The sequence below is a fragment of the Lissotriton helveticus genome, chromosome 6 (assembly GCF_964261635.1).
Source record: "Lissotriton helveticus chromosome 6, aLisHel1.1, whole genome shotgun sequence".
NCBI lineage: Eukaryota > Metazoa > Chordata > Amphibia > Caudata > Salamandridae > Lissotriton > Lissotriton helveticus.
Window position 1 is genome coordinate 937,555,833 of NC_136067.1, and position 22,567 is coordinate 937,578,399.

A 22,567-nucleotide genomic window follows, 5' to 3' on the forward strand; every position below is an offset into this window, starting at 1 on the left:
ATGATATATTGTGTAAATTGTGTATTTGTTTGATGTGTTATTTTGACTGACCGGTGCCATTTTAAGGTAAGTGGAATCCTTACTTTTAGAAAATACCATCCTATATTATATGTCATTCTCACATGCATTATTTTTTCAAATTCTCAGTTGGAAAATCTAATGTTGGACAAAGATGGTCACATAAAAATTACAGATTTTGGACTTTGCAAAGAAGGAATCACGGATGCAGCTACAATGAAGACATTCTGTGGTACACCTGAATATCTGGCGCCTGAGGTAAGATGACCCATGATTTCTAAGAATCGCACCATTTCATCTTTTTTAGTTTGCCTGTATCACTACTTAGGGCCTGATAGACAAAGGTAAACTTACAAGTTTGTTTAAGTTTACTATCTTTTTTGTTTTCAAAAGTTCTGAGTTAATAGTAAGTTTATGACTGAGGAGAACTCTCATATAAAAGGATTGGTCTGTCATGAAGAAGGTAAAGTCTTGAGCGAGGCGGAGGCATCGTCGGGAAATCGCTGGCCGAGGGCTCATTGAAGATATTTACCATCTCACTTAGACAATTTTTGGGAAGTTGGAGTTCTCCAACAGGACAAAGCTGCAGGCTGTAGCAGAAGAGGGCTTCACCAGGCCTTATACCTTTGCCAGAAGACCATAATAAACAGAATTTGCTGCTGCAGAGAAGAATCTAACTGGAGCTACCATGGAGTTGGGCCGACGGGCTATGCACCTCTGGCCAATCAGCTGGCAGGCAGGTCCCATTCTTTAGTCGGTTCTCCAGGAAGATTTTCTTGAAAAAATGCCCAAGTCCCATCTTTTAGGTTTAGGTTGGAGCATTACCACCAACACCACTTCCAAGGGTCCTGGACCAAGGGGGCACCACTTGATGGGGGGGATAGGACTCACTCCAGCAGAAGTCAGCAGCACGGTTAAAGGCCTCTAGAGTTTGTTCCTGTAGCTCACTCAGAAGGCGAGCCAACTATCCCTTGGCTTTGCTCTGGTGGTCCTGTGTTCAAGGAGCAGGTCCAGTCCTCCTCCTCCAGATAGCAGGGCATCAAGACAGTCCCTAAATCAGCAGGGCCGTCGTGCACTGAAGAGTGGTTGTGGGGGCCCAATATTTATACCTCATGCCAAATGTGGGGGGAGGGGGAGAGAGAGAGAGAGGAGAGAGAGAGAGAGGAGAGAGAGAGGAGAGAGAAAGAGAGAGAGTGTCTGTGTGTGTGTGTGTGTTAGTGTTATTGTGTTAGTGTTATCCTATGCCCACATCTGGTTCTGGAAAGTTCTTCCATTCCCCTGTTGAGGCTCCAGACTGTCTGGTGTGACAATGGGCTGGTGTCAGGTTCCTTTGTTTGGGCTGGAGGCAAGCCCGTTGAAGTGCAAGTGGGCCAGAACACAGCTCTTTACCCAGGCATTGGCAAGATGGCCCATCCTGCCCACACACCTAGTCTCCTTTGTGTCACTACCTAAGAAGAATACACTAAGACCATCAGCTGAGCCTTTCTCAGCTATGTGACTCAGGATACTGGCAGAAAGCACAAATGGCTAGGGCAAGAAAATGACAATTTTCTAAAAGTGGAATTTTATGAATTGTGAATTATATCCGACTTTACTATTACAAAGTATTTTAAATCACAATTGATTTGAGTCTAAACAGCATATCTCTTATCTGCTTCCAAGTTAACACTTATTACATGTAATAAGGTAACCCAGTGTCAGCCAATGTGAGTGATAGACCTTAGAGTAGTGAAAAATGACATTAGGAGATTTTCACCATCACTACATGTGAAACATAAACCCACACATCCTCCAATTCAAATACAATGCATCCTGCCTTGTGAGCCTTTGGGTACTACGTTATGGGTGACCTATATGTAATAAAAAGGAAGGTTTAGGCCTGTCTAAATGTGTATTTTGTGAAGTCAAAATGGCAATTTAAAACTGCACTACAGCTTGCAGTAGCAGGCTACTTCAGTGAGTGCTGCAGGCCCACTAGTAGTATTTAATTTACAGGTCCTGGGTACATGTAGTATCATATACTAGGAGCCTACAAGTAAATTAAAGGAGCTAATCAGGTGTAGGCCAATTTTCCCTTATTTTAGAGCGAGAGCACATGCACTTTAGCACTGGTATGCAGTGGTAAATGCACAGAATCCTAAAGCCAACAAAAACGAATTCAGCAAAACAAGAGAAGTGATGGCTAAAAGTTTGGGGATATACCTTACTAAGGATGCAGGTGTTTTCAATCAGCTTTTACATGTGTGCCAACATGTTTAAGTTTACATTTTACATTTGATTCAATGCAAATTAGAAAAACCAAACTTTATTAAACAAGCATTGGCATAGCCAATAGGTCTCGCTTGTGGGACCTTATAAGTATTTAGTTACAAGGATATTGTGCTGCAAAACAAAATACTTATAAGGTCCCAGACACGAGACCTATTGGCTATGCCAATGCTTATTTTTTAGTCCCAGCTCTCCCCGTTGAGCTGGAGGGCTTCGCCACCGTTTGGCTCCTCTGCCTAGAGCTCGACTCCCCCTCCCCTCTGCAGCTCCAGCCTCAGCTTGCACCGATGCAGGATGCAATTCCAGCCGGTATATGCTGACTCTGCCGGATACAATTGAGGACCCCTGGAAGCCGCGCTGGGCAGCTGCGCGCCTATCCCGTTGCAACTGCAGAGCGGCAAGAGAACACGGTGAGCCCGAGGCCCCCACCACACAAGCCCCGTGTATGACAGAGGGGCTGACGCAGAAGCCCACAAGAGAGCGAGTCACATTTCAGACACCAGAGAGGAGTTAGCTTGTGGCGACACACGGACAGTAAGACAGGGACAGGCATAGATAGGTGGGAAAAGGCAAACAAAAGGAGGAGTGCTGCTACGGGCTGGGGAGGGGGAGGAGAAATGAAAGGAAAGGCTGTGTTTGCAGGGAGAGAGAGGGGAGGTGCTGGTGTGGGAGGGGGGAGGTGCTGGTGTGGGAGGAGTGCTGCTACGGCAACTGCTACGGGCTGGGGAGGGGGAGGAGAAATGAAAGGAAAGGCTGTGTTTGCGGGGGGAGAGAGGGGAGGTGCTGGTGTGGGAGGTGCTGGTGTGGGAGGAGTGCTGCTACGGCAAGGCTGTGTTTGCGGGGAGAGAGAGGGGAGGTGCTGGTGTGGGAGGGGGGAGCTGCTGGTGTGGGAGGAGTGCTGCTAGGGGAGGAGAAGCCCTGGCCGTGAATGCTCGTGCATGTTCACGTGAACTGCAAGAAAACGCCGGGCTGAAAGCCCTTAGTTTGAAGAGGATTTTGCCGACATGAATTCTCGCTCCGCTCGATGCGCATGCGCGCATCGATAGGTCGCGAGACCTAAAAACAATACAAACTAAACGGTATGTGCATTCCCTTGACCATTAATGGAGCTAATCATGCAAAGTAATCATAACATCAAAAAGAAATTGGGAAATCGCATCGCTAGAAACGACTCGGCATTCATCTTCAAAGCATTACATAAATTAAGCCCAGCACCTCAAGTTGGGAAACAGCCTTTACAACGGAGCTGTTACAACGCATGCCTTTACATCGCATGTCGTTGCAACGCAAAAGGTGTGCAGCAGTGGGTAGAATGTGTTGGGTTTAACTCCAACACCTTCCCTACTGTTGCACACACTGGAGTTGGAATAGAAAATGAATCTATTCCAACGTCCAGCGCACCCAGACAGAAAGTCGGAGTAAAAATTTGCATTGCAACGGCATGCGATGCATTAGCATGCGTTGTAACGTCACATATTCCCTCAAGTTCATTATTAAAACAGTCCACAGTTAAGAAATTCTTGTTTGAACATTAGCAATCATATTAAAACATGCATATTAAATACAATCAGAAGGCCTAGCAAAAGGAATTATTTTGTGTACTGGCCTCCGCTGCTCAATCAGCTCCTATCTTTACAAGTAATACATATTCTATCATACTCCAAAACTTCACAGTATAAGGTGCAAAGATGTTCTATCTGCCTGCCAAGTCCACCTTGAGCTCTAAACTCCAAATTCATTAGTGGCCTTGAAAAAACATTACATCATTCTGTCTGCCAGCTCCAAAATTCATTAAGACCCTTGTCACCACCTTAGATTATCGTCACTACAATCCCTAACTCACGTGGCTGTTATTAACTAGCATCCATTGATCAATCAACTCCTGATGTTACTAAGAATAAGGTGTTGTAACTATAATGTGCATGGTGTTCTATTTACATGTTGTACTATCGCCAAATTAAAGTGCAAGATGTGTTTGTCATCATCACATGTTAGCAGCACGTTCTCAAATGGTGTGAGTGACCTCGTTGCCCCTTGTGAAGTCTGTTTCCCTAGAAGGCGGTGGGGGTGAAGAGAAGTCTTTTTCCCTAGAAGGCGGTGGGGGCGAAGAGATAGTATGACAATCCCTTAATAAAAGCCTGACTATCCTAAACTTGAAGCATGTCTCTAGTCATTGGGGAAATGTGTAGCCTTGCATCCCTGAGACTTCCAGGGGGTGTCCGAAAGTGACCCCGCTCAGGGTATGGTCATTGTTCACCAACCCTTCGCTGTCTCCTTCCTAGTTCTGTAGGAACTGTAGTTTGGCTCTGTGTTATAATAGGGAGGAAGTTAAGGTCGTTCTGTTTTTATTGAGAGAAGTATGATAACACTAGGTAGCCGGAATTGGGTGGATCTTTGCAGATTCTAATGCTTTCCCTCACAGAAGTGTGAAAACTGTGTGCTTTTAGGGGAAGTTTGCGGTTTGCAGAGCATTATGGGTAAGAAAACATTGTGGGCTCCACACCAACCTGGATTCCCCTAAGGTTTTAGTTTAAAAAAGTCTGGGTTTGATAGGTTTCCCTGGGTGGCTGCAGAGCTTGGCCCAAATACTGGAGCTAGCTCCATTAACAAAACAGGTCATTTTTTGACAGGAAATGTAGATGTCTACATGTTGCGTTTTGGGGCTTTTTGTATTGCTGGTGCTATGCGGAGCCCCACAAGTCATGTCGATGTTTTTATTGGGAGAGGGGTGAGAAAGCTGTGTGGTAGTAATTTTGTGGATCTCCTCAGATTCCGGAAGTTTACCACACAGAAGTATGAGTAAAATGTGTGATTGTAGGAGATGTTTCAGGTTTGTAGGTCATTATGGGTAGGAAAACATTGTGGGATGCAGACAAGGCACACCACCCTGAACTCTCCTAGGTAGTATCTAGTTTTCAAAAATGCCTGGGTTTGGTAGGACTCCATCGGTGACAGTCAAGCCTGGACCTGAATAGTACAGCCTCTCAGCATAAGTGAGAAGAAATTTCGGATTCCCCTCCACTCTGCCATTCTATATGTCAAAACTACCCTCAAAAGAATCCATATTTCCCCTTGCATACCACAGGCATGTGGAAGCTCTGCGTCCAATGTGGGCAGAAATACATTAAAGAAGGGCATAGGCCCAGTGCTGGATGGCCCACTCACACCCCATATTGTTTTCCTAAAATAAAAATATCATGGTGTCTTACAGGCTTTTTATCCTCCTCCAGCCCCCATGGCGGAAGTGTGGTAAACCCCTAATCTGGCATCTGGGGGAAAATTTGCGATAAACTCACCCATTCTGCCCCAGGGTCAGAAAGACTGTTGGGCCTGTTTTGGGGTGGGGCACCCTTACTTTTTTTCTGACCATTTTGTCCTGGTGTATAGTGGGCCTTTCTCCCTCCCATTGGGGGCACATTGGGAGTAAACCTCTCCATTCTGCTTTGTGGAGTTGCAGAAATACTGTTGAGCCCGTTCTGCGATAGAGACACAGCCCAGATCCTGTGGGGCCATCCCTACTGTGTTTTACCCTGGTCTTTACCTTTCCGCCTTCCTCCTGGGAAGATTGGTTGTAAATATCCTCTACCCCCTCCTCCAACCCGGGGAAGAAGGTTAGCGGTAAACACCCCTAATCCACCTGTCAGGCGGAAAGAATGTTATGCCTTGGGTTGTGGGGGGAGCACTGGCCCATCTCCATGGAGAAGCCGGTTCCCAACCAAAAAATCCTATAAAAGTGCCACTCACTGGGGTCTAGTGGGCTTTCTGCCCTTCCACCATGGGGGCGATTGGGGGTAAACATCCCCTATCCACCCACAAGGGGGTCAAAAGAAATGTTTTGCCGGGGGGGTGGGGAGTAGAGGTCCATGCCCCATCCACAAGCCTGGTCTATGATGGACCCCTGGTGTCTAATTGAGTGGATCCTTCTTTGGATATTGAGTGCCCAGGGTGATCCCCAAAGGGGGAGCGAGCGCTGGAGGGGGACATTGTTACCTTACCTACACTGCCTATCCTTAATCAGTAAGTGCTCAAGACAGAGTTATGCCCCCACCCAGCACTGATCAAAAGTGAAATCACATCCTGCCGCCATTAGTACAGACTGCTTTCACTTTTGTTTTGCTCTGGCATTATAGCAAAGCAAAAAAACAATCAAAACCGTGACATAATGGAAGCTGTCCCTCATGTTCCAACTATGACTTTGCAAAAAAAAAATGCTTCTGATTTTTAAAACAGAAATACTTTCTTCTTCAATGCTGAGGACGACTCGCTGACTTCCTCAGCACTACAGAGGTTAATTGTCATACATTATGATGACTTGAGAAAACATAGACCACTTGATCTTGGAGGTGGTTGACCTCAAAGTAGCTTGTTAGTTGTGAGCATGCCTATTTTACAGGAGCACCGTGTACAGTTGGTGCAGTTATTATCAAGTCTGCATTCAGGTAATTGTTAGAGACAAAAGCTAGGCCTAGAAGATAAACTTGTCAGTGTTTCCCATTTAGCGTTGGGGTGCGCCATGGATGTACAGTGACCAGCCACTCCATGTATTACGTTATTTTATATTAATTCCTGTCACCCTGAACGTAAATTTCAGTATTGGGTAATTGAAGAAAAAATGGTTACATTTCTGGCCTGGCCCAAAAGCATTCATTAATTTCTTACCTCACATCACCCCTATTGCAGTGACATTACTTAATGCCTACATCCTCAGTTTGGGACACATGTCCATCCTCATGCTACTTGTGGAACCTCTTGGTGTCAGTAGTATTCTAATGACTACAATGTAGTTTGGTATGTTTGAACATTGACGGGTTTAAATTAAGCAACACTGTTGAGGAGTTGAGCTTGAGAGAGAAAAGGATGAAAACAGACATATTAGGTGAAGCGTTTTACAGAGAATAAACTGGAGCTGTTCATCTTCTTCCTGTGTCTGCGTGCAGCATAGTTATATTGGCCACATGAATGTGATACTTAGGATCAGCTGAAAATGCTGCTCATTCAACACTTGTCAGGAATATACCTCCACCTCTTTTTTCCTAACTTTGCCTGGAAAACATAGTATTAAAAGGGAAAAATGGAAGATAGTCTTTGCTAGATTTGCAAGTGTCTGTGTCCCTAGTCTTAGCGCAGAAAGAAAAGCTTCCCTATTACTATATTGTTTCAGTCCACAGGGTCCAGATGTACTTGATCCTTTATCTGAAGTATCTGATTAGGACACTAACATTTTAAAAGAATAAGAAATATTTATTAATAATTTGGACATTCATTATTTCACAAAAGTTTCAGCTATGCTGGAAAAATGTCATTTTGAGAAATGAAAACAGATAAAAGGAGAGAGACAGTAAACTATTACATAACTGATCTAAGGAACTGTGTATCATCTTGTAAGTATGGCATTACTTTAGCTGAATGTGTAAGAGATCCCTTCATGTTGGTGTGTGATGACAATGTCAGGGAAGAATTATGACTTCATGCTGATTCCTCTCTTCCTGCTGAATCATACATTTGGCTAAACAAATTGGAACACAACTTAGCACGTGTTGGGGCAAATAGAAGAAATGGTTGTAAAGAAAATGAAGTGGTTGAAATAGAGCAAATGATTTGAGAAAGAAGCTATTAATACTAAAAACAAAGTTACGTATGCCAGTAATGGCAGACAACACACAGCTGCAAGATATGATTGTTAAGTGCTATAAATGTGGCACTGTGGTCATTATGCTAGGTTTGAAAGAAATGTGCTAGCTGTTTGGATGGAAAAGTCACTTGGCCAAGTGTTGCCATAGTAAAGATACAAAGGGGAAATAAATGAGAAGAGGAGTGGAAGTTGAAATGAGAGATGACCGTGAAGAGATTATTTTGCAAACGACAGAAAAATGAAGGCCCACTTATTGAAGTGTTGATTGGAGGAAAAGGTGTAAATTGTTGTTTGACTCCGGGGCTAAACTTTTTTAGATGCCATTTCTGACAGAGTTGCTTTGTGTACGTTTTATCAAACCAACTGGGTAATGCTGATGAACCCATAAAACTGAAAGGTTCTTTTTATGGAAAGATATATGTAGCTATCAAAGTAAATTCTGTGGGTAGTTGTTTTCACCAAAGAAATTAAGGTACCATTTTGGATCCTAATGCCAATTCTTAGAATATATTGAGAGATTTAATTGACTTCAATCTTATGTACAAGAGTGGGAGGAAAAGGAAGGTTTGTCTAAGAACTTCCAGAAGTGTTTATTAATGATTTTGGATGCTTGAAATGGGATGTTCACAGAAATAAAAAGAAGAGGGATGCTGTCCCGATAGCAAGTAAGGTACTAATGTACTAATAGATGTCAGAGATGCAGTAACTAAGAAGAACCAATATTCGAGAATTTAGGAGTAAATGAGAAGATGGAGGCTACTGAATGATTGTTTCCAGTTGTGGTGGCACGGAAATAGAATAACGAGGTATGATTATAAGAGATCTTAACAGGTTGAACAGATGTATTGTGGTGGATAAATTTCCCATTCCTGGAGTAAATTGGTTGCTCAACATGTTGGGAGATGCCAAACGGTGTACAACTTTAGATTTGGTATCTACATACCACAATATCCGCCTGCATGAGGATTAAATGGACAATACCGCTTTAGAGATGCCAGTAGGTATTTTTAGATTTAGAAGATTGCCTTCAAGATTCCTCTCTGCTGTACCTGCGTAGAGGAGCATGATGCTAGAGTAAGGGCAGTTTTAAGTTAATTGTAAGAGTAGGGATTCACCTTTAAGCTTGGAAATTGCTAATTTCTCAAGAAGAAATTAGAATTGCTGGGTAATACATTATCCACAAATGTGTTGAAGCCAAAGAACAAACTTGTTAAGACAATAAGCGAAATGACTACACCCCAGCCTAAAGAAGACATTTTTTCTGTTTGGAAAAGAAAGTTTATAAGAGCTCAAAAACAGAGTATGAGAAGTTCATTGAAAAATAAGGTGGTATTTAGATGGAATGCGGAATGTGATAGCGAATTTTCTGAATTAAAGAATGATATGGAAGAAGGCACAATTTTTATGCCCATAAAATAAAAGTATAATTTGGGTAGATGCTAGTACAAAAGGTTTGGATGCTGTATCAACGCATGGGAATATTCAAAATATCACATTCATTTTGCAAAGTTTAAAGGATCATGAGAAAACATAATCTGTCATGGGAAGGGAAGCATTAGATGTGTTCTGGGCAGTTAAGAAGTTAAGTAATTTTGATTTGGGAAAGAAATGTACTATTAACACAGACCATAATAAGCCTCTTAGAGATGTCTTTACTAAGAAAGGAATAGACGCTATATTTAGCAGAATAAGCAATGGGGTAGGAGCACTGCAAGATTTTGAATTTTAGCTTAGTTATATTCCTGGAAAGTGTAGCATATTCGTTGATTGTTCTAGATTGGTAAAGGAAAGCTTAGGAGTAGATGGACAAGAGGAGAGTATGGAAGGGAAAATAGATGATCTAGAGAAGTTGTTTCTCATTTGTGAGGAAGCCATAGATGTCAAAGAGTGGAAAGATGGTCTTTTGAAACATAAAATACTGCAGAAGCTATGTGTATTGTTGAGAAACAATTGGAAATCTAAAAGATGGTGAAGAAGATGAGTTTATGGCATATTAGAATATGAAGGACGAGCTGTCTGTGAATCAAGATGTAGTTTAAAGAGGCACAAGATTGGTTTCTCCCTCTACGATTTTTGTTAATTTGCTCAGAATGGAACAACCGGGGTATCTGGGCATATGTATGTCTAGGAAGAGGCTGTGGATCACTTATTGATGGCCAGGTCTAGATAGACAAGCAGAGAATATTGTGATAGAATGTGTAGAGTGTTCCAATAATGACACGATATGTAGGATGAGGGAGTAACCTATAACCATAAGATGGTTTCCTGTTAAAGCTTACAAAGGTGTTGCCATTGACCTTAAGCAATGAGATCCCTGGGTGTTAGTGATAGTGTTCTTGAGATGGCCTTAGATGAATATCGTGACTGATAGAAACACGAGGACTGCCCTTAATTTTCCTTTCAGATATATTTGCCCGTAAGGATTAACTGATAATGGGATGCAGTTTACATCCAAAGAAATTGATCAGTTTTTTAGAGAGAAAGGTATAGGGCACAAAAAAAGTTCATTGTACCATCCAGAAGCTATAGGTTTGGTGGAAAGACTCAATAAAATCTTGAAGCAAAATATTCAGTTGCCAAGGTATGTGTGGAAAAGATTTGTCACATCCAATGGAATAGTGGTTAGGTACCTTTTGAACTTATCTGAGGACAATGCCAACACTATGTTATTGTCCTGAATGTATTAATGAAGGAAGTGGTGTAAGTAATGGTTATAATAGAGGTGAGCGAGGAGAAGAGAAGTTGGAAGTAAGGAAAGAATATGGAGATTGTAACGTTGTGGTGCAGGCACCTAAAATATTTGGTAATGTATATGAATCAAAGCTTCTGTCACTCAAGACAGTTTTCCTCTGTTTAGTAAACCTGAAGACTGAAGATCTCTGTATTTGGAATCTGAACAAAGTTGTAAAATACCATAGTTGTGTTAAGGAGAACATGGATCAAGAAAAGAACACTGATGTATTTGAGGAGAACACAGAATTGAGAAGGTCAAACAGGATGTGTCAGAAACCAAGTAGATACAAGGACTTCGTGTACTGTATTATATGAATAGAGAATGTCATGTTACTTAATATTTGTTGAGCTATTTCTAACATTCATTCAATATATGTATGAGGAGGAAGGTGTGTGGTATCTCCTAGAGTATCAGTAGTATTCTAATGACTATGGTATAGTTTGTAATTCTGGAACATTGAACGGTTTAGATGTAGCAAGACAGTTGAGCTGGATGGAGAAAAGAATGAAGACGCACATGATGGATAAAGCGTTTTACAGAGATTAAACTACAAATGTTCATCTTTCGTCTGTGTGCAGCAATATTATGCTACTCTTTGCATATGAAGCACCCAGGGTCGTAAGCCCTATATAAATACATATACAATTAATACCTTCTGTAGATAGTGCGTCCGAATGTTGCTCGCTATCAAAGCTCAAAAAATGGAGGCCATGATTATATGCTCAAATGATTAGTTATGGAGAACATTTGTGATGGTGACACAGCTAGCGAAGTGAGATTAATACTTGAAGTTATTATCAAATGCCTAAATCCTCGAGAGGTCAGCTCACTCTTTCAACCTTCTGAGATCAATATATTTAGTACCATAACATTGGGGACCGATGAGACTTATTAGTCACAGTATCTTGAAACCGCAAAAGAGTTATGTAACATTCCATAAAAATAAAGAATATTATTATTATCCTCTGGACGTATCCTACCCTTTTTACATCTTTTTGAATCTACTCCCCACTATGTTGTTTGTTTTTCCTTTGTTTGATTCCTTCGAAGAAAGATGTTGAGGGCAAATTCAAAGTGCTCCTGCCACTTATTACACCGTACAAACACAAAGTCATACCAATTTCAGCTTGCCCAATATTTGTGGGCGTAATAAAGTATTTTAACATGGCTGTGTTAAGAGTAAATAGCATTGTTCTTTAGGTCTCGCCTAGTGAATGCAGCGCATGCGCTGCATCGCCGTGGCGAGACTATTGTTGTGGGTTTGGTGAGCAAAGGGAGACAAACCATGTGCGCGCACGGACTGGCGATGTGCACACGCATGGCCTCTCCTCTGCCTCACACGGTCCTACCGTGCACTCACACACTCCCACCGGGAGCTTGTTCCTCACCTCGTGTGGTTCCCACGTCCGACCCGCCCGTAAATCTCTTTTAAGAGCTCGTCAGCCCATTCACAGCACTGGATACTCCTAAATCCAGAGATGGATGGACGCTGGGGCCTCACTGCCCCTTCTCTGCTCCGGCGTGCACTCAGGGACCCTCCCGCCCTCGGAGTGTGCAGTAGTCTGGAGAGAAGCGGGGGCTGGCGTGTACTGCAGCAGTCAGAGAGGTCAACATGGGGCGCTGCAGCGGCTGCAATGCCACAGGCGCCCGCGATGGGCCAGGGAAGCTGGGCATGACGGAGCGATGGCAGGGCTCCAGTCTAGCCCCCAAGAGATTAAGTCCCCGAGCGAGAGTCAGCAGAGAAGAGCTACAGACATCTCACGCCGTTGGTCCCAGGTACTGGAAAGATGTCTTTAATGTTGCTGGGTAAATGACCAACAGATCGATGTCAAACCAGTCTCAGGAGAACTTTTTTGTCTCTCTTAGAGAGAAAGAAAATGTGTACATTATACATTATCCCCAGATGTGTCTACAGCTCATCGGGTTGGGCGGTGACTTTGTTCTCTCCACATAGCTCTGCCCCCTGTGGTGGGTTGTCAGTTCCTGCCCCGCCCTCTGCAGGCTGAGCCCCGCCTCCTGTTCGTGTTTCTTAGAGCAGCACCTGCCTACTTCCTCCTCTGCGGAGCTCTCAGGCGGGTGGCGTGGCGAGTTCATTAATTCATGCAGGTATCCACCGTAGATCCAAGGTGACGATTGTCGGCCTCCTCGCGGAGATTTCGCACTGTGCTCCGCTGAGAACTTAACAATAGGCTATAGCCCTGTGACGCGCCTGGCACGTGCACAGCTTAATTGCTTCGGAAAGACCAAGTGCTGAGAAGTAGCAGATTTTCTGAAGATGTAGTCTCTAGTCCCTCAACACTTGCAGGAATGAGAATTAATTAGTATGGAAAATCCGGGATGACTAAGCACTTTGCCGACTACAGGGTTCTCTTTCCTACCCCAGAGTCCTCCCGCGCTCTCTCTGACTCTTGGTCCCTACAACCCAACAACGTTTAATTCCATACGTTTCTTGCTCCATAGCATACACATACATTCCCACCTGTAACAAGCATTTGCAATGCAATAGGTCTCACATTTACACAAGTTTAAGCTATTGGCATTTAAAATGACAATGCCTTTTATTTATGTTTTAAAAACCAAAATATAAATAAAATGCATTGGCATTAATAATGCCAATTGCTCAAACTTGCGTAAATGCGAGACCTATTGCATTGCAAATGCTTGTCTTTTTATGGAATGTGCATAGTTTTTTATGATTTGCTTTGTGTAACTGTTTTTACTAGTCAATCTATTTTTAAAGCGACAAACTTTCTTCAGTCTCGCCTACAAATTGCCTTCTATCGAAGATTTTTGGTCTACAGTACAATACATCCAGTAGGCTTTGGATGGCTTCCTTGTCTAAAGCACTTTAAAGCTCCTAATTCTTTTTATGTCACCTGTGGATGGTGGCTTTGTTTACCATCCATTTCATTGAATGGGCTGAATCTGTCCCTGATGAAGTCAGGCAACTATCATTTAATTTGTGTTTTAGCACTTAATAAGAGTTCATCACTTTCTTTCCTCATTGTTCTCCCCTAACGTCCCATTTTATTTTTGGTTATTTCCTCAAATTATTTTTGTGAAGGCTGGACAGTTCCTCTTTGCATTCAGGTTGCTCCCTTCTGCCTGTTTGCTCCCATACTCTATTGGCCCTGCGACCTATGGTCCCCTTTTTAGGTCGAGCCTAGCGTTGCAGCGCATGCACTGCTCTCTCTGCGAGGCGTATTGTTGTAGGGACAGATGTGGAAGTGCTGTGGAAGCCCGCCCCTTTTTGTCATTGGCTGGCGTCATCGTCCATGGTAAATGCTGCCTTCCAATTGAAAATGAGGCTTCTTAGTCATCCTTGTTACCGCCCTGTCTTCTTTTGTGACCGCCCTTCTGGACTGAATCTTTTACTTGCGGCGTTACACTGTTTCCTTCATAAGTCAGTAAGCACTATGTTTTTTCAGTCAGTCGGCTTTCGTTGCCATCCACTCACGTTGCCTCGTTTTCTCTTTCTCTGCTGTTCTGTTTCTGCGCACCCACATTCTTCTCCCCAAGTGCCTACTTTTCACGGACAGTCTCTTGCGCCTCTTCCCTGTCTCACTGATGGTCGGGCTGACATCTCACTTCAGGAGGAGAACTGCGCGCCACCCTGTGAGAGCTCATTTATGCTTGGTTTTTAACCGGACAGGGTATCCGCTTCAGTGTTTGCGTTTTTTGTTTTGCGATATTGAAGCAGCCCTTCCCCTCCCTTACTCGGGCCTCCACCCTGCCTCTTCAGCACACATGGCCCTGCCTCAACTCCGGTTGCAGCCACTTTTACTTAAATTTGCGGATGCTTTCTCCATTGTTCCGCCCCACCCTCCCCCGTCCATGCCCTTCAGGTGGCTTGTTCTTTGATCCCGGGGGCTCTTTCACCCTCTACCTACTCCTTGTTGCTTCATACTCTCTCCATAGTCTTTAGTGCCTTTTCACCCTGTCACAAGTTCTGTGTCTTCGTTCTGTGTCTTCATTCTGTGTCTTCATTCCCCTGTTCTGTCCGTCTTTCCAATGCCTGCGTAGGTGCCTCCCCATATATAGAGCCCCTCTGGTGCTGTAAACTTCTCGTCAGAGTGGCAGCACTTTCCTCACCTATCACATGAGCTGCCTGATGATTTAGGGGTAGGTGGTTTCTAAATTATTTTAATTCTTTAACTGGTATTTCGGATGGTGCAAAAGAAGTAATGGTAGAAATTTGTAGGGAGCAATATCCATGCAGTGCACACCACCTGGCTGCCTTTCATCTGCAGTTCAACCGTTCTTGTCAGACGTATCTGCACTACCTAGAATTGACATGACCCGATGTCCTATGTACCTGCTGACATGCCTCAATTAGCAGCTATACCCAAGCCACGCCTGGACACTGTAGGCTTTGTTTCAGTGATGCACAACTCACAAGAGTTTAGAAATAACGCTGCCATACTTGGAGCAGATACCCATCAGCAGAATTTACCTAGTGTGCAGTCCTGAGAAGGCTATGGTTGAGTTAAGAAAGAAAAAATGAAATCAAAATAAGGCCTTATCCAAAAATGCATTCCTGAGGTGCAGGAAAAAGGGACAGTTGAACAGGACTAGTGATAGAGGTATTGCACAGTACATGATTTGTAATAAATAAATACGTGCCATGGCTTATGTGATTGTTTAAGAGGCCACTGTAGCTTACACTTCCAACTGGACCTGCCATCACTGCTAAGTGCAGTATAAACACTACCTAATAAGCATCGCACTCTTACAGATTTGTCACTTTGGACAATTACAGGCCACCCAAAGCTTTAAGCATGATCTAGGTGGGCTGGAAAAATTGTTTTCAGTTGTATATTTAAATCTCAAACGGAAGTGCTTTGGTATAAGATAGACAGACGGCACCAGTATGTGGGGGCCTTTCAAAAATAAGCCCTGTGTTCAGAATTAAATGCAGGTGCCAAACACCAGCAAACACTTTTACAAATTAAGCACTGGCCTGCATGAAATGATTTCTCAGTGATATTATTAAGCTCCATGTTGTCAACGGAGATGTTTAAAATCCTGATAACCAAACGTAATTTTACCCTCAGATTGTTACACAATGAATCTACAAATGAAACTCATAATACAGTTTGTCTCATCTCATATGTTCATTCCTCATTTGTGTTCTCTTTGTACTCTGATTTGAGTTTCTTGGTATTTGTTTTTAACTGTAGGCTCTTCTTATGTTGATTGCATCTCTATTAGTTCCTTATCCAAATCCATCAGAAATAGTTTGCCCATTTTCCTTGGACATTAGAGCAAACCTTTCCACCACCAGCTTAAATGTTGCTAGTTCTGTTCTTGCATATTCTTTTACGTATGTTTTCCTGTATCATCTCTCCTTAATTAGCTCAAAAAGAACATCTTATTTGTATTCCTGTTTCGTTGCCCACCACCCCATGCTAAGTCTTACAATTGTCCTTCTTGACCGACATTTCCTTTAGTTGTAACCATTAAAGTCGGAGAGGGAATTGTCTGTGATAAGTCCTGTAGACTTAGCAGTATCAGTGTGACAATTCATCCTATAAAATGTAGTTAAAAATATGTGTGTTCAATTCTTTTTTACATATAATAATGATATAGTTTGGACTGAAAGGAGGCGTGGTGACTACCTTGTCTGTTGATCACTCCCCAAGAATGATTGAGCTCGAGTTGTTTGTTTCCCGAAAGCCGATAGACCTAGACGACAGGAATCTGTGATCCTATGGGAGCTACTCACACCTGAGGGTCATCATATCAGACACCACTGATGAGTATCCGTTGTCCAGGATGCTAAGGACATCATCAAATTTTTGATTGAGATTTGTAGAATAGCTGTTTCCATCCTGCATCCTTATCACAATCCAGATTGACGATTAAATGTCATTGAAAAGGTCGAAATCAGTAATTGCCCATATCTTCTGGACATATTTTGTTTTGTATTAGAAGTGGAGCGACCTTTTATGTTTTAAGACACTAAGGAACCACCCCCTAGACACTGATGTTTTGATGTAATTTTCTAATAAGGGGTAAAAGATGTGATTACTACTTCAGAATGTTGGCAGGGATCGGATCACTGTGGCATGAAGCCAGTAACATTTTGTCATGTTAGACAGATTGTGTGGGTGTATGAGATATAGTTCACTGCCCCTATAGAATGAGAAATGTGAGATTCGGTTTGAGGGATCATTTGGAAATTGTCTTGGTATGGCTATGCTGTGTCTCTTGAACCCGCGATAATTATGGGTCCTTCCAAGCTAGTCATCATATAACTAGTAATCCTATATCTAGTAATCCTACACGTGTATCAGTCATCCTTATGACTTCAGCAACAATTTGAAGAGCTACAGAAGCTTTTGAGGGCCTGCTGGAGCATTCTTCCTGGAACATGTATTCTATGATGTCTGCCAGAGCCTGATTTTCCCAGATCTTGCTCTAGCACCTAAATATGCCCCTGATTCATCACACAGGTGCCGCTGGGGTAGTCTTGCACAATTGTTCCTAAAAAGCCATAATTTCACCTGTATGGTTGTTTTGCTGTTTGAGTCTTTCAATGTGTTTGTATGTTTGAATATCAGGTTGCTTAGTGAACACGATAACCTTTTACTATTGACTAAATATAGAAAGGTACCTTCATAAAACAGTGCTGCAGCTTCTTATCTGGTCCTAGTGGTCATTTCTCATTCTTAGTCCTCTAGGCAGTGCTGCAAACTGCTTCTCAGGTCCTGTTGGTAATTCCTCATTCGTATTCTTCTAGGCACGGCTGCAAGCTGCTTCTTAGGTCTCATCTGTAATTCCTCATTCTAAGTTCTCTACGCAGTGCTGCAGCTATTCCTTTGTTCCCAGTGGTAATTCTCTATTCTTAGTCCTCTAGGCAGAGCTGCTGCTGCTTCTTTGGTCCTGTAAATAATTCCTCAATTCTAAGCCCTCCACACAGTGCTGAAGCTGTCTCTTTTCCCAGTGATAATTCCTCATTCTAAGTGCTCTAGCCAGTGCTGTTAGCTGCTTCTTTGGTCCCAGTGGTAATTCCTCATTCTTAGTCCTCTAAGCAGTGTTGCTGGCTACTTCTCTGGTCCCGTCGATAATTCCTCATTCTAAGTCCTCCAGGCAGTGCTGCAGCTGCATCTCTGTGCCCACTGGTAATTCCTCATTCTAAGTCCTCAACACAGTGCTGCGGCTGCTTCTTTGGTCCTGTAAGTAATTCCTCCATTCTAAGCCCTCCACACAGTACTGAAGCTGTCTCTCTCCCCGGTGGTAATTTCTCATTCTTAGTCCTCTAAACTCTGCTAGTAAAAAATAATATAATTTACGATGCCAATAGCTCAAAGTTTCACTAAAGCGAGACCTATTGCACTGCAAATGCTTGTTAATGTTTTTTTTTCTTGTATTCATTTTATATTCATTTTGTGAGGGCCAACAGCTGCACACTGCTAACAGGCCACTAGCATGTGCTCATTTGTGTAGCAATCTGTTAATAATGTAATTATTAATTTATCATTCAAAATGACCACTGACCCTCATGGACTAGTTAATTAAGAATAAAGTGTAACAAAAAATAAGTGCGCAATCACTGCCTTGCATGAGCATACATGCTCATGGACCTGTGGCCATTTCAAATATATATTCATTTTCAATATATTTTTATTCTGTAACAAAATCATTGCAAGATGACCTCTCTCGCGTGTACACATCAGTACTCTCGGACAGAGCCATCTTGCATTATTTACTTTGTTATACTTCGGCAGAAAAATGTCAAGATGAATGCCCGTGCATTCGCACAAGACCAGAATTCTTTCAGCCATGTACTAGGCCAAAGCAAGCAAGCATGGGATTTTACTGAAATCTTTACTATACTGAAAAGGTGGGGCAAGAAATTGAGTGGCTCCTGTTAGGTTTTGAGATATATGCTGTTTACAGGATTAGATCCCGGGAGTGCTTAACCTTTTTATTCAGCTGAGCTTGATAAATTCTGTACCACAATATCAGTAAGCACTAAGGGGCACATGCATCAGGGTAGGCAATTGGGATTCCTTAATTGCGATTATTAAGGAATTACAATTATGGAATCGCAATTGCCTATGTATGTAGGTTTTGCTAAAATATTAGCGATACCTACATATTCCTTAATTGCAAATGGCAATTCACAATTAAGGAATAGCTTCCCATTCATTCCTATGGGCCTCTAGGCCCATAGGAATGAATGGGAATTGCATGTGCAATTCCCAAGTACCAAATAGGTACTCGCAAATTGCGCATGCAATTTCAAGGGTGCAAGGAGGCCAAAAGGCCCCCCTGATGCACCCCGACATTGGCATGTGTGCCACATGGCACATTGAATAATACACTTTTGTGCATTTTTCGAAGTTTTTGCAAATTACCATCAACTTGCAGTTAATTGTAATTAGCGCTTCCTAAATGCAAAGTCACATTTAGGAAATGCTTGTTGCATCCCAAATAGGGAATAGCAATTTGCAATTGCCTAAATGCATTCGCAATTTAGGTAATCGCAAATTTTGCTAGTACCTATTTTGCAGCTTTGCATTTGGGTTTATGCATCCCAAATGCCAAAATACTGGTCGCAAAAGGGCCGATTCTGTGAATCGGCTCGTTTGTGACCGGTATTTTGGTTGATGCATGTGCCCCTTTATTTGTTCTCTGGATCCTACGGCAGTAATGCACTTTTCTGCCTCCATCACTAATCACACATACTAAGAATATGTTGGGCAGATAAAGAAACTGGGAAAGGGGTAAGAGAGAAAACAGAGACACTGGATATCACCGCTCTGGCTCGTCTCTCTCCTGGACACGGCCATCTGCAGGTAGTAGTTGATCTCTGAAGGCAAGATGTGATATCTTAAGTAGTCATTAAAGTGCTGCATCTAACATTAATGGTGAAAAGGATATATAAACCTTAAAAGTATCTCTATATAACCAGTTCCCCGTTCTGGTGTGTAGCGGATGTTCCTGAACTGGAAATATTAAAAGAATGATTTATTTTTAACCATTTGTAGGGCACGTCGCTACCCAAGGGCATCTCAGTGCTAGCGGACAGACGGAGGTTGCGGATTTAGTTTATAGAGCTGATTCCTGGAATAGCCAGGTCTTGAGAAGTTTATGGAAGGGGAGATAGAGGGATTAGGCTCGCAGGAGTGGGGGCATTTTGTTCCAGAGCCTGGCAACATTGTAGGATAATTATCTGCAGCCGCTTCTTACCCTTCTAATTTTTGGTATGACTGCAAGATGGAGACTGAGGCATTTTCCGGGGTGGTAGGGGGTAATATGTCGCTAGCTATATGTTGACCAACCTTTATCTTATTATTGATTAGGTAACTACATTACGTCTCATAAATATGTACCCTCTGATAACCTTAGTTTCTATATTGTCTTTTGTGCAACTGAAACTTAAGTCATCAATATCCAGCGGTTCTGGCTGTAGCGATATAGATATCACTTGGTAAATACTACTTGCACCATAAAACCTAACAATGAATATTCACTAGTCTTTGTCAAGAATCCTTCCTGTTCCTTCATGAGACTAAACTCAAGCCTCTTGGATTTAAATCTCTAAAGTCTTTAACTATACTAAATTCAGTGTTTAGGTAGTTTGAAGTTCAATTTCCCAAATGTAACTAGATTTTCAGAATACTTCTTTGCATTCGCAAACTGTTATCCAAGAATTCACAGATCCAAATAGTAAGGCCAATGGCTGCTCCAAAAATGTATCACAATTCCCAAGCAAGGATGCTGTGCAACACGAAGAAACCTTTTATACCCAATGTTTCAAGATGGCTGCGACCAGCTCAGAACAACAGAATTCAAGGATATCTGGGAAATGCAGTTTAATTTTCAGGCACTGTTAGTCACACATTCTTCAGAAACGCAAAGCCTTTCCACAATTTCCAACTGTTACCACCACCAGTCATTCCTGAATCTGGTGCGAGTGGGATTGGAGTATTGTAACCTAATGCCTGCTGAGTTAATAAATGGTAATCTGTACCTCCTGACACGCACATTGGATCATAAAAACTGTGAGGCGGTAAAAACAACAAACTAATTATATAATCTTTAATTCAAAATGTATTAAAAGTTATTCAATACATGATACTTTACCAAATTGTGTGTAGAAGTTTAATCAAGATGTGGTTGGGAAAGTGAAAAGAAAAATAGGGGGGAAGGAAACCATTTTTGTTACCTTCATTCATTTTATACTCCATCCATCTATCATTTACTTTGTTTCTGAAAGGATATGATGAAAATAATTCTATAAAATACTATATCTTACTTCAGACTACCAAACATAGTTAATGGTAAGAGAACACAGAACCAAACTTAGGAGGGGAAGCATAATTAATGTATCGGAGAGAGAATGGAGCAAAATTAATATCTGAAGAAAAAGAAATGGGACGCTCCTTATATTTATACTGATTATTACAGGAGGGTAGTTATTTCTTGAATATGGCAAAACCTTACCAAATCAACATTTTTTACATCAATGTCAGTCAAAAAAGGTTAGTACTTACCTCAGAATGTTTGTGATAATTGTTTGATGTACCAAACAGTATCTGGATAACATTTTTTAAAAAGTGCAGAGAAAATGTAATTTAATCTAATTCTAACTAATAGAAAATACAAGTCTGCAATATGATGAAAGACAATATTTTCCACCTGGGTTTATCAAAAGCACTATGTTAGTAGCTCATTTGAACTACCCAACCTTGAGATTATAATTATTATCTGTACTTTGATTAGATGCTTTAAAAATGATATAGCTGTCAATGAACATATCAGCATATGTAGTTCAGTATGCCTCCTTGAGATCTACGTTAACACAGCCGATGACTAGGAAACCAGTATTGTGGTCACTGTCAATGGAGAAAGCAGCATAATTCACCCTGAACTTTGAAACAAGTGATCTATAGATTTGTTAATGGTATTCATAAATGTAGTAGCTACACCAAGTAAATTCAGCTTACATAGGAAAAATAAATCCACAACTCATAAATTACCTTAATTCGCAGATGAATAATAGTGTCCTCACTGTCAGACAATTTTGTTATCTCTGTTCTTATGTCAGCCCAACCTGAGTGATCCATGATACAGTTCCACAACACGAAATATTATTTATTTGATGTAAAAAATATACAAGATTCAACTTGCTTTATAATAGGGATCCATCTCTAAAGCGTCCAGTTCTTACTAAGGTACCCCATCTGATACAAACCAGCAACAAACTCCTATTGAAGACCTCTTTTATTTGTCAAGCAGTGATACGTTGTAGCTGTATGTCAGAAAAACAAGAAACCTGAAATTTAAAAACTGCCATTGTTTGTAGTTCTGAAGTCTAATGCAGACCTTCGCTTCATACATACTGGAGTATTGAACTCTAACAGAGACGCAAACAGATAAATGTGTGCTCAGCAACAAACACACAGGAGATCGTCTAAGAAGCTCCAGGGCTCGGGATCACAATTTTTGTGTAAATCCCTGCTTATGCCCCCCCACACAGCCTCTTACTCGACCCCCTCACTTTGCGGAAGACCACAGCTACTCAGCGACCCCAAGACTTCAAACAATGAACGACCACGTCAACAAATTCAGAGCTTTCTGGTTAAATCCTACCTGTTGACTGCTGCACAGCCTGATTCACCATTGCCTCCGATGTCCATGGGGGGCTCTGAATTTAGGTTGCTTCCATCACTCTTACAAGACCCCACCGCAATTTACTTCTGTTTTGGCGTGCCAGGGCTGCTGCGAGACCATACCTTCCTGACGGCCTGTAGACTGCACACACTGTGCTGGGTTCACACGGTGCTGAGCTCGAGGCCGCGAGGGTGGGCCATCTCCTACAGCCTGCTGGGTCTCTCTGCTTTCCTTCTGCCTTCCCTGTCTCTTGGGCTGGATACCTAGGGTGCGGGACCAGCCCGGGGGCT

The 22,567-nt window shown here is 42.2% G+C and overlaps 1 protein-coding gene across 1 annotated transcript in view; it reads left to right on the forward strand.

Annotated features, from left to right (window-relative positions):
* AKT3 (AKT serine/threonine kinase 3) overlaps positions 1-22,567 on the forward strand; it is a 1,072,603-nt gene that overhangs the window by 806,706 nt on the left and 243,330 nt on the right. Inside the window, exon 10 of the mRNA XM_078648582.1 lies at positions 148-276. Coding sequence (XP_078504708.1) covers positions 148-276 — 129 coding nt within the window. The remainder of the gene's footprint in view (positions 1-147; positions 277-22,567) is intronic.